Raw genomic sequence first — 12,162 nt, 5'->3', positions numbered from 1 at the left:
CGTAACAAATGATTAACATATAAGTCAGTAAGTACCTGAAATAATCATTCAAGGGATTATGAGTACTTCTTGAAATACTTTCTTTTCATATTTCATCACTAAATATACTTAAGCATTTTGAATTTCTGTACCTACTAGAGAAACACAGCAGGTCGGAGGTGAAACATGGCATGCCAGATGTTTTGTATTTTTATTTATATGAATAGTAGTTTTAGATGGGAATTGATCTAACCAAACTGGAGAAGATATGAAACTCAAAGCTGAGTTCTCATTAAGTATATTCCTGTTTATAAACATAAATGATTAAATTATGAGAATATTGGTTCAACTCTTTACATATGTCATTACTGAATACAAACAAATCTAATATAGCTACCATTTTGTTCTATCTTCTCCACTTAGACTCTAAGCTAGTTAGGAATTCTGTCATTTGTGTGTGTGTGTGTGTGTGTGTGTGTGTGTGTGTGTGTGTGCGCGCACATTGCCTCTTCTGTCTCCTGACATAAAAAAAGACTCAGTAAATATTTGGTGAATTAAGGCGAAAAAAGAGATCGTGCTGTCAGTTGTCTTAGACACTGAGTGAGGGTGGGGGAAGAACAAGACATACTTAGACTTGACTTTTTAAGATCTCATAAAAACTATGTGTCAGAATGGTCTGTATAATAGAAACATATTTTAGAAAAGAAGATAAAACTCATATTGAATGCTTTGACAACATGTTGTGCTTTATGTTTCCTCCTCCTTGAGAAGCAAACCTTCCTAAGTAGCTTCCATTTCTGAATCTCATCTCAACTAAAGATTTTAAAAAAGGTTTAAAACTAAAGGTGCTGTGATACAAATTCTCTGAGATTAACATGACCTCAGGGATGGGAACTATAGCATTACATATAGTACTAAATATGTGTGTTAGGCTAAGCAACACATAAAATGTTTATATTGAATACTATATTCATCATGGAAACCCAGATCTAAGACTCGATATAGGACAATGCCTAACATTTAAATGAAACTTTAATTCAGAACTTATAGAATTGCATATAATCAGATAACCAGATTATTTTATTGAATTCTTGATCATCAGTATCACTTTTAATATCATCAGTAATGAAAGATGAGAAATATTAAGGGCCCTTTATAAATATGAATGTTTAATATAAATGTGTAAAATAAAGTGGATAAATGAAGTACTAATCTGTAGCAAGTTAAATATAGTTGCATAGTGCTTGATACATAGGAGATACATAATATACACCACTCCTTGAAAGAATGAATATATATATATATATATTTCTTTTTATCCGAATAAAGTCAGTTCTCCCTTCCATTTTGTATAGGCAGAAACACACAACACATAGTGCTAATAATTTATTGGCTTGTTTGTCATCAGGAACAAAGGACGTGGAAGTGGTGGTAATATTCCCTTGCCATATTCTGAAACTCAGTTCATTTAAATCACTTCTGGAATTTGTTTTGCATAAGACATGATTTCCCTACCTATCATGGGTAACAGTTGGAGTAACTCAAAACCAAACAGATTTGCAAGGCAACAACGGTAACCTCCCAACACAACACATTTTCTGTGTCACTCGTTAACTCAAATTTGTCACTTGTTCCACTTCCAGGGATTTGCCAATTCCCTTTCAAAGGCAGATGTTTCCTGTCACCTCCCATGTCTGTGTACCTGTTTATACCCAGCTCTGTGACATGGCCAGTGTCCTGTTTACTTAGACTAATAGGGTTACTTTCACAACTGCCTTGCTGAATTCCTCTTGTAACAAATAACAAGTATGTGCTAATATTTCCACAGGGAATAACATTTGCTTTTTCTTATATCATTTCTGTGTGATTCAAAATAGGCTCTATAACTTACTGTATCTGTGTGTCCTTAAAAAATAAAACCACATGACTATGTGTGATTATACTTCACTGTAAACATAAGATCCAGTTTTAAAATCCCATTTTAAAACTACAAGACATTAACTATACTTATTACAATTCTACCCCTAATTATATTGGATCTCTTAAATGCCACTATTTCTAATTTTGCCCCAAAGCTTACTCCTAAATTTTTCCTATCAGACCAATATATACTGCTATGGAATATGCTATGTTGGGCACTATTAGACGTTTAAAGATCACAAATTAAATGCCGAACACAAATATGACGGTATAGGACAAAGCATTTCTTTCTTTGTTGGCTTTTCTCTCTCTGTCTTTTAAAGTTGTACTTGGTTTGTGAATCCACTGAGCTGAATACGAAAATTTTTTTTCATGTCTAAACAATGACTAGCACTAGGAGGTCCTTCAACAGTTATTAAATAAAAATGGAAATGATGCTAGGCTTCATGAAGTCATTAGCTAGATAGTAGCTTTTGAAGAGTCAGAGGTGGTCAGCAAGACTCACATTACACTGGAGCACCAGTGATCTCATGGGTGGACTAAGTCCACCCCCCCCCCCCACCTGCCTCCACTCCCTCCTCTCCTTGAACACTGGCTATTTATTGGTCATTGCCAACTGCATTGTCAATAAGGAAGTAAAATTAACTTAGTCCTGTGCCATCCCAGTCAATATTAAAACACTGGGATAAGATACCCTGGAATCAGTATAATTTTTTTTTATGTATGAAGCTAAAGCTGAGTCAAATCATGATTTGATCACTGTAATCCAATAACTGACTTTTAAGTGAAAAGAACTGACATTTTTTTAGCTGACCTAATTAGGATAGAGATAATTAAGTTCTTTTAACTTCTGTTAGACATAGTGCACTTTTACTGCTAAATTTAAAAGATTATACTCTTTTAATTGATGCCATATTTTCCCTAAAGTGGCTGAATTTCAGAGTACATTCTTACCCCTGTACTGTATGTCTGTTTAGTATTTTCAAGCACATCGCTTTGTCTGTTCTTATAAATGATAATAGAATAATCCAATGCTTTAAAATACAACTGTGCATTATCTATGTATACATGTATATTATTTCCTATAACATTTATTTAAGCTTCAAAATGAAGAAATTCTTTGCCCTGCAAATAGCTATCTTATTTCATTATCTTACAAATGTGTTTTATTTGTAGTGATCTGGAATAAACTCTTAGATACTTGAAATATAGAAATTTATGGCAAGCATGATGTATACTTTATAAGATTTTCAAGAATCACCAAATTTGTTTATGGCTTTTCTTATAAAACTCAATAAACTATAACCATGATACTGCTCTGTACCCAATGGTAAGACAAAGATTCCAAGGATTTACTGACATTTGAATAATGCTTCAAATATTTGGAAACATCCATCTGAAAAAAATCACTATGCACAAAAGTTATTTGGACTTCTGCTTCTGATCAAGATATAGTAACAGCTCAGATTTGCTCTTCCTCTGAAACAACCACTAAAACAGACTAAATACATGTAACAATGGTTTTGAAGACACTATATGAATGGGCCATTGGGTAGAATTTTCAGAAGGATTTTCACTTAGTAGTAGGGAATAATTAGCCTTAGATAAAATTCTAAGTTCTACCTAACAAATCTTCAAAGGTTTGAAGATGGAAAAGATCAAACTGTTTATAAGTAATTTAACTATGCTCCCAAACAAGGATTGAGAATTTTTATAGGAATACAACAATATCCAGCACCCCAAAAGGTAAAGTTTCAGACGTCTGGAATTTAATTGAAGATTGTCAGAAATGCAAAAAAAAATCAGGAATATGTAACCAAAAATGAAGAATAAATTATGAAAATTGACCAAGATCTGACACAGATGTTAGAATTAGCAGACAAGGACTTTAGGACTCTAAACAGTTATTATAACTGTATTGTGTATGTTCAAAATGTTAGCTGTGTGGGAGATATAAAAGAGATGCAGATCAAGCTTTTAGAGATGAAAACTATAATGTCTGAGATGAAAAATACAGTGGATGGGATTAATGGCAAATCCAGTGTTGCAGGAGAAAAGATGATAAATTTGAAGACATAACAATAGAAACTATCCATACTGAATTGACAAGCTGATTCTAAAACTCATATGAAGCTATACATTTTTAAAATATATTTGACCTGGAATAGTCAAAACAGTCTTGAAAAAGACTATCTGATTTCAAGACTGTAGCTATTAAATAGCTACAGTGATTAAGAGAGTACAGTTTTGGTACAAAGAGAAGCAAACAAATCAATTGAATAGGATAGAATCCAGAAATAGACTCACTCACATATGGACAATTGATTTTTGACAAAGGTTCAGTGGCTGTTTAGTGGAGCAAAGATATTTTGTTCAACAAGTGGTGCTGGAATAATTAGATATCCATATGCAAAAAAAGCCTCAACACATAAATCACACCACCTTACACAAAAATTAACTTAAAATGGGTCATTGACCTAAATACAAAACATAAAACTATAAAAATTTCAGAAGAAAAATTAGGAGAAAATATTTGTGATTTTGATTTGGCAGAAATTTCTTAGATGCAACACCAAAAGCATGGTCAAAGAAACAGAAAAAAAAGTTTGATAAACTGTACTTCATCAAAGTTAAAAACTCTTACCTCGGAAAAGTACAGTTAGGAGAATGAAAGACAAATTACAGACTGGGAGAAAATATTTGCAAAGCATAGATATCATGAAGGACTAAAGGACTTATTTCATTTATATATTAAAACTAATCAAACTCAATAATAAGAAAACAAACAACCCAGCTAAAAAATGGGCATAATATTTGAATATCCACTTTACAATAGAAGCCATACAGATAGAAAATAAAAACATGAAAAGATGCTCAGATTCCTTAATAATTAAGAAAATGCAAAATAAGACATCAGTGAAATACCTAGTAGAATGGTTAATAAGACTGATCATACCAAATGTTGGTGAAGACGTAGAGGATCTGTAATTCTCACTGAAGTGAATCGGATTTTGCTTTGTCTTCCCATGACTTTCACCTTCAATTTATGTTTTTTTCTTTAAATCAAGTACTGTTTTTCTCTCTCTTTTCCTCAAGACATGAATGCCCCATTCACTATGGCCCTAGCCCAAACGTCCTTTAATATTAATGAGAATTTAAAGTTGGAATCTAGTAGCAGATGCCTTCCTGATATCCTATTGTGCTATAGAAATTCCAAAGAATGGTTAATGTTAGGTATGCATAAAGTTTTCTTGTTCACATTTGAGATCAATCAACTATAGAATAAAACTTCAAATGTTGTAATTAGGGGTAAAACAGGAATAGTTGGAAATATCCATTATGTATATTTTCTACATTAAACTGAAAATCAAAATCTCCCCTGAGTTTTCATGTGACAATTGCATAGTTAACCTTATTCTGAATACGTTTTCTACCCTGAGCTAATTTCCTTATCTATAATATCTAAAAAGCTACTCTGACTCTAACTTAGGAAACAATTTTATGTTTGAATAGCTTTCTCTTTTCTAATGACAATGCCTGTATGCCAAATGAAAAGCCAGTTCCAGTTTGACCTCTATGGTACAACAGTATTCCTACTTAAAACTAAATAATAATAACAATGATAATAATAATAATAAAGCAGCTTTGCTTATTATCACTTAGTACCTGAGCTTCTTCCTGTTGCTTTTTAATCTGTTCGAGCATTTGCTGAAATTCAGCCTCTTTCTGTTCTGCCTCTTCTAAGGTGGCCTGATTCTGTTCTTCATAGGCCATGGCTACCACAGCCAGGATCAAATTCACCAAATAAAAAGAGCCCAAGAAAATCACCAGGACAAAAAATATCATGTATGTTTTTCCAGCAGCACGTAACGTCTAGGGAAAAAAAAAAAAAGATAAATTTCAAAAATATTTTATAAAATGTCCCCAAATAAAGATCGGATTAGCATCATTAGACAGAAGACAAATGCTTTTTAGCATTCAATGTATTTTGACCAAGATTTTATTTGGTGTTCAAATGCACACACACACACACACACACACAGACACACACACACACACACACACAGACAGACACAAATAATAGTTAAATTATTTGAGGCTTGATTGTAGTGTCGTTTGATGTAAGCATACACATTTCAAATTAGTATATACTGGATATGTATTTGAGCACTACTAAAATGCTTTTCTTAGAGTCTATAATGTGGGGCAATATTACAAGTAAGGACACTATTTTTAATTCCTTTCAATGGAGTTACTACTCTCCACATCATCTAGAGATAACATCTTTCTTCCCTCCTCTTCTAGCTCCAATTAACCTTAGGTTTAATTTGAAATTTTTATATAATTGAATTTCAAAATCTTTTCACATGTTCTTGTTAAATCCACAACTATATTATAAACTCAAAGTCATGAACATTCTCTGCATCCTCCATAGCGCCTAGCAGAATGCTTGTCATCAAAGAATCTCAATATACATGTACTGAGTGAATGAACAATTGGGATCCTAGGCACACTTGCTTTATTCTGTACCCTTCTCTGTATTCTAGAGTATTATAAACAAATATCTATACTAGTCATTTCATATATGTTCATAAATTTAACTTTCATGCATGTTAGTTTGAACCTTTCTGCTGTGCTCTGAATGTGTGTGTCCCCTACCCCCCGCCCAAATTCGTATGTTGAAATCCTAATGCCCATTGTGATGCTATTAGAAGGTGTGGCCTCTGGGAGGTGTTTAGGTCATGAGAGTGGAGCCCACATGAATGGGCTAATAAAAAGAGTGCCTAATAAAAAGAGACTCCAGAGAAATCCCTAACCCCTTCCTCTGGGTGATGACACAGCAAGAAGATGTCAGCTTATGAACCAGGAAGAGGGCTCTTGTCAGAATGCGATCATGCTGGTGTCTTGATCTTGGACTCCCCAGCCTCCAGAACTGTGAGAAATGTATTTCTGTTACGGCATTTTGTTATAGCAACCCAAAGGGACTAATACACTTACCAGCTGGTAAAGGTTCTCCCAGTAGTCTTGAGTCATGAGTCGAAATAGAGACAAGAAAGCCCAGCTAAAAGTGTCGAAGCTTGTGTAGCCATAGTTGGGGTTTCGACCAGCCTTCACACAGATGTATCCTTCTGGACACTGGCTGCAAGAGAGAGAAATGGAGCTGGGGTCAGCAGAGCAATTATAGCTATTTCAATCCATATTAATTTATAGGAATTGTCAAAACCCAGAGTTGCTGTATGTGATGAATTTGCTTGCCTTCATTTCCAGAACACTTTAGATAATTGTTCACAGTGAAACTGTTATCAGATGAAATTTAATAGGAAAATCAATAGAAAACTTAGGTGTGAGGAATCATTTATAGACATTTAGAATGGCAGAGAGGCAGCAACCACACATTTTTTTGCCTCTGACACCTTTCTTTTCAAAGTGGCAAGAATCAGTGATTAAAAATGAAAAGTCAGAAAACAACCAAAAGGTAGGGAACAACTTAATGAGTTACTTCATTAGTCACTTCTATAAAAATTCCTAAAATAAAACTTACATTTTAGAATAATTATAGATGTGCAGAAAAATTGCAAAGAGAGTACAGAGACTTCCCATTTATCCCATGCCTAGTTTCCCATATAATTAACATCTTATGTTGGTATAGTACATTTCAATCAATATCGCTATATTATTATTGGGCTTCCCTGGTGGCGCAGTGGTGGAGAGTCCGCCTGCCGATGCAGGGGACACGGGTTCGTGCCCCGGTCCGGGAAGATCCTGCATGCCGCGGAGCGGCTGGGCCCATGAGCCATGGCCGCTGAGCCTGCGCGTCCGGAGCCTGTGCTCCGCAACGGGAGAGGCCACAACAGTGAGAGGCCCACGTATTACCAAAAAAAAAAAAAAAAATTGATATATCATTATTAACCAAAGTCCATAATTTAGTCATATTTTCTCCGTTTTTCCCTAATACCCCTTTTACGTTCCAGGATCCCATCCAGGATGCACATTACATTTAGTCATCAGGTCTCATTAGGCTCCTCTTGGCTGTGATAGTTTATCAGACTTTTCCTTGTTTCTGATTACCTTGACATTTTTGAGGAATACTGGTCAGGTATTTTGAAGAATATCTTTCAATTGGGATTTGTCTGATGTTTTTCTCATGATTAGATATTGAGGTTATGGATTTTTTGGGAGGAAGACCACAGACATAAAATATATTTATCCTTACATCATATCAAGGGTACATGCTATCAGTATGACATCACTGTTGATGCTAACTTTCATCACCTGACTTGAGATAGTGTTTGTCAGGTGAGATAGTGTTTGTCAGGTTTCTCCACTGTAAATCTACTCTTGTTTTTTCTTCTTTTTCCATACTGCACTCTTTGGAATAAAGTCATTATGTGCAGCCTACACATAAGGAGCAGGGAGTTATGATCCACCTTCTTAAGAGTGGAGTATGTACAGAAATTATTTGGAATTCTTCTGCATGAGATTTATCTATTATCTCTCATTTATTTATTTATTCAATCAGTTATGTATATAAGTATATACTCATGGATATTCATTTTATACGTTGAATTATAATACAGTTATATTTATAATATAATTATTGTAATTTTTTGCTCAAATTATTCCAGTTTTGGCCATTGGGAGCTTTTTCACTTGACTCCTGTATGTCTTTGCCACAACCCATGGAGGTGTGTGTTTTGTTTTTGTTTGTTTTTCAGCACTTTCTTACATTCTGGAACTACAAGATGCTCCAGGATCATCTTTTATATTTTCTGCCCCAGTCCTAGAATCAGCCATTTCTCCAAGGAGCCTTTGCTCTTTTATTGAAGAACAGCATTAGAAATTATGATTAGTGTGTGTATGTGTTTGTGTATACACATATATCTCCTCGCTCTGCCAGCTGAGGGCCTAGAAGCAATGACACTGCCTTGGTAATAAACACAGCACCCAGATCTTGCTTTCTAATACCATATATATATTTTTTTGTATGTGCCTAGATTAAGCTAAATATATGGTCATACTCATTTCTCCAACTTTATTTCATTACTATGGGATCATTCTGGATTGATCCTCCTCCTTTTGCTTATCTGTAAACCCTCACTCCAAAAGTGAGAAACCTGGCTTCTGTCATCTGCTATCTATATACTTAATTGTTCAGTACCAGTATACATGTATAATTGTTTCAGTATTGTTAATCCATATTATCATGGAAAACAGCTTTATCAGATAGAGTACAGTTCCTTTTGCCTTAGTCTTACAGGCTCCATTCATTTCTGAAGTTTCTTAGATTAGCACCTATTCCCCTCCTTCAGTGAGGTTATTTTATATTTTAAAATATATTTAGATACCTTTGTCACATTCTGTGTTTCAACCTGGGATCCCTAAACCTCATGTAAGATTTTTTTTTTTGCTTATACTGTTCAGTCTTTGTGCTGTAAAGTTCTATGAATTTGACAAATGCTTAACGTTCACCATTTCAGAATCATACAGAATAGTTTCTCCACCCTACAAAATCCCCTATGTATCAACCAGTCAAGGCCCTACCCTGAACCCCTGGAAAACATTGATCTTTTTATCATCTCTATTGTGTATCTTTTTCAGAATGTCATGTAATTGGAATTATACAGAATGTAGCTTTTTCAGATTGGCTTTTTTTCACTTATTAATATGCATTTAAGGTTCATCAATGTTTTTATGGCTTGATAGCTCATTTCTTTTTATTACTCAGTAATATTTCATTGTATGAGCATACCACAGTTTGTTTACTCACTTCTTGAGGGATAACTTGATTGCTTCCAGTTTCTTGTGATTATGAATGCATCTGCTATAAATATTCATATCAGGATTTTGTGTGGATATAAATTTTCAAATTAATTAGCTAAATATTTAGTAGGGCAGTTGCTGAGTTGTATGGTAAGACTGTTTATTTTGTAAGAAACTGCCAAATTGTCTTTTAAAGTGGCCGTACTATTTTGCATTCCAACCAGCAATGAATGAATGAGAATTCCTGTTCTGCATCTTCACCAGCAGTTGGTATTTTCAGTTTTTTAAAAAAATTTCTGTCATTCTAATAGTTATATAGTAGTAACTCATTATTGTTTTACTTTCAACTCCCTAGTGACAAAAGATGTTGAGCATCTTTATATATCCATATTAGCTATCTGTGTATATTCTTTTGTAAGGTGTCTGTTCAGAGTTTTGCCCATTTTTAAATTGGGTTATTTGCTTTCTTTTTTTGAGTTTTAAGGGTGCTTTGTTTATTTTGGATACAAGTCCTTTATCAGATATGTGTTTTGCAAATACTTTTTCCCACTCTATGGCTTGTCTTTTCACTCCCTTTACAGTGTCTTTGCAGAGCAGAAGCTTTTAATTTTAATAAAGTCCAACTTATCAATTATTTCTTTCATGGACTGTGCTATTGGGGTTGCATTTAAAAACTCATCACAAATTCCAAAGTCATGTAGCTTTTATTCTATGTTTTCTTAAAGAATTTTAATAATTTTGTATTTTACATTTAGGTTTATGATTAGTTTTGAGTTAATTTTTGTGTAGGGTGTAAAGCTGTATCTAGATTCATTTTATTGCATATGGATCACCAATTGTTTTAGCACCATTTTTTGAAAAAATTTTCCTGTGTCTATTGAATTGCATTTTCTTCTTTGTCAAAAACTAGTTGACAACATTTTTTGTGGTCTATTCTTTTGGCTGTCTGCTCTGTTTCATTGATCTATAGCTACTATTTCCCAATACCATATTGTCTTAATGACTATAGTCTTATAGGAAGTATTGAAGTTGCATAGATTTCTTTAGAATTTTATTTGACATTTAACAATAGAGTGACGGTCAATTTTACCATGTAAATTACCTGACCCATAGCAGGTACTCAATAAAGGGAAGGGATTAGTATGGTTTAGTAGGGATAAAGTATGCATTAACCAACCTTATCCAAAATTTCATCTAGGTTTTTAACCGTAATAATAAAAACAATAGCTAACATGCAATAAATGTTTTTGATGGACCAGGTGCTAGTCCAAGTGCTTTATATGTATTAAGTAAGTAATTACCATAATAGCCCCAAGGGAGAGATGATATTACTCTCTTCATTTTAGAAATAAATAAACTCAAATACAGAGAGCTTTGGACACTTTTCCAAGGTCAAAGAGATTTTAAATGGTGGAGGTAGGATTTGAACCCAGGTATACATAAACTGTAGAACCTATGCTCTTATTCACCATGTTCTCCTACCAAAGTTTGAGAAAACTATCAGGAAAAAAAATTTTCCCCAAATTCCATCTCTGTGACTGGTATATGGTTTCAGTAACCCTCTTAAACCTTTATGACCACACCAGTTTCCCATTTTCTAGGATGACTCAAAATATGTTCTGTGTAAGTTCTGTGATCTAAGAGTCACTTACTATTGCTATCCCTTGGCTTCTAAGAAATTCACTCTCTACCCTGATTTAAAATTAATTTATAATACTCTTGGCAAAATATGTTAAGTATGAGAGACTAGCAGGATAGCTAAGACATTACAGCATCTCTTATTGTAGAATGTGAAAAAAAACTGTAAAATATGCAGATGCAGACTCAAACATGCCTTTGACATACATCTGCCACGTGGCTTCCTTGCACACAGGATTTTATGCTATTTCAAGAATACCTAAGTCTCTCAAAGCAGTTTCCCAACTGGGTTTGCACCCTGAAGACCATGTTACAGTCTGGATCATTTCTAGCCACAGCAAAACTTATCCCATCAATACATCCTCACATCAATCAAAATGTACCCATCTTATGTTTCCTTCCCTGTAATTCTTAAATGGCTCTGATGGGTTTACAGACAAGACAGATGATGGGCCTTCACACTTGGACCAATAATTCAGGTACATCCTAACTGTCAAATTCTTGATGACAGTTCTTCACCCAAAGGGATGATTTTAATGGCTGTGAGTTTAGAATTGATACCAATCCAATTAAGACAGAGAAGGTACTTCCTAAGTAGGCAGTACCACTCTTTATTATACACATGTAAGGCTACCCCGGTATATTTTTCCTATTTGCTTTTTTTCCAAAGTGTTCTACATCTTTAGAAAAAAGTTATCCTTACCCTGCATCTGAGCCATTTCCACAGAGTAAAGGGTCTTTTTGTCCATCCAAAACATAAAAGTGACCTGTTAATATAAAGAATAAACTGTTTCATTTCATATCAGTCCTATTGCCATTAGGAACAAATGAGAATTTGTTTAGTTCAGTTATTTCCAAAGTGGA

The 12,162-nt window shown here is 34.2% G+C and overlaps 1 protein-coding gene across 7 annotated transcripts in view; it reads right to left on the bottom strand.

Annotated features, from left to right (window-relative positions):
* The window catches only part of SCN3A (sodium voltage-gated channel alpha subunit 3), a 111,592-nt gene that overhangs the window by 57,305 nt on the left and 42,125 nt on the right, over window positions 1–12,162 (bottom strand). For all 7 annotated transcript variants that reach the window (XM_027129419.1, XM_027129452.1, XM_027129404.1 and 4 more), the window contains exons 9-11: window positions 12,002–12,065; window positions 6,898–7,039; window positions 5,566–5,772 (exon numbers count right to left, since the gene is read on the bottom strand). In XM_027129419.1, the coding sequence (XP_026985220.1) occupies window positions 5,566–5,772; window positions 6,898–7,039; window positions 12,002–12,065 (413 nt within the window). The remainder of the gene's footprint in view (window positions 1–5,565; window positions 5,773–6,897; window positions 7,040–12,001; window positions 12,066–12,162) is intronic.

This window comes from Aethalodelphis obliquidens, unplaced genomic scaffold, assembly GCF_003676395.1.
Source record: "Aethalodelphis obliquidens isolate GAN/ISIS:26980383/991018 unplaced genomic scaffold, ASM367639v1 scaffold2, whole genome shotgun sequence".
NCBI classification, from domain to species: Eukaryota; Metazoa; Chordata; class Mammalia; order Artiodactyla; family Delphinidae; genus Aethalodelphis; species Aethalodelphis obliquidens.
This window is presented reverse-complemented; position numbering and strand designations above follow the sequence as displayed.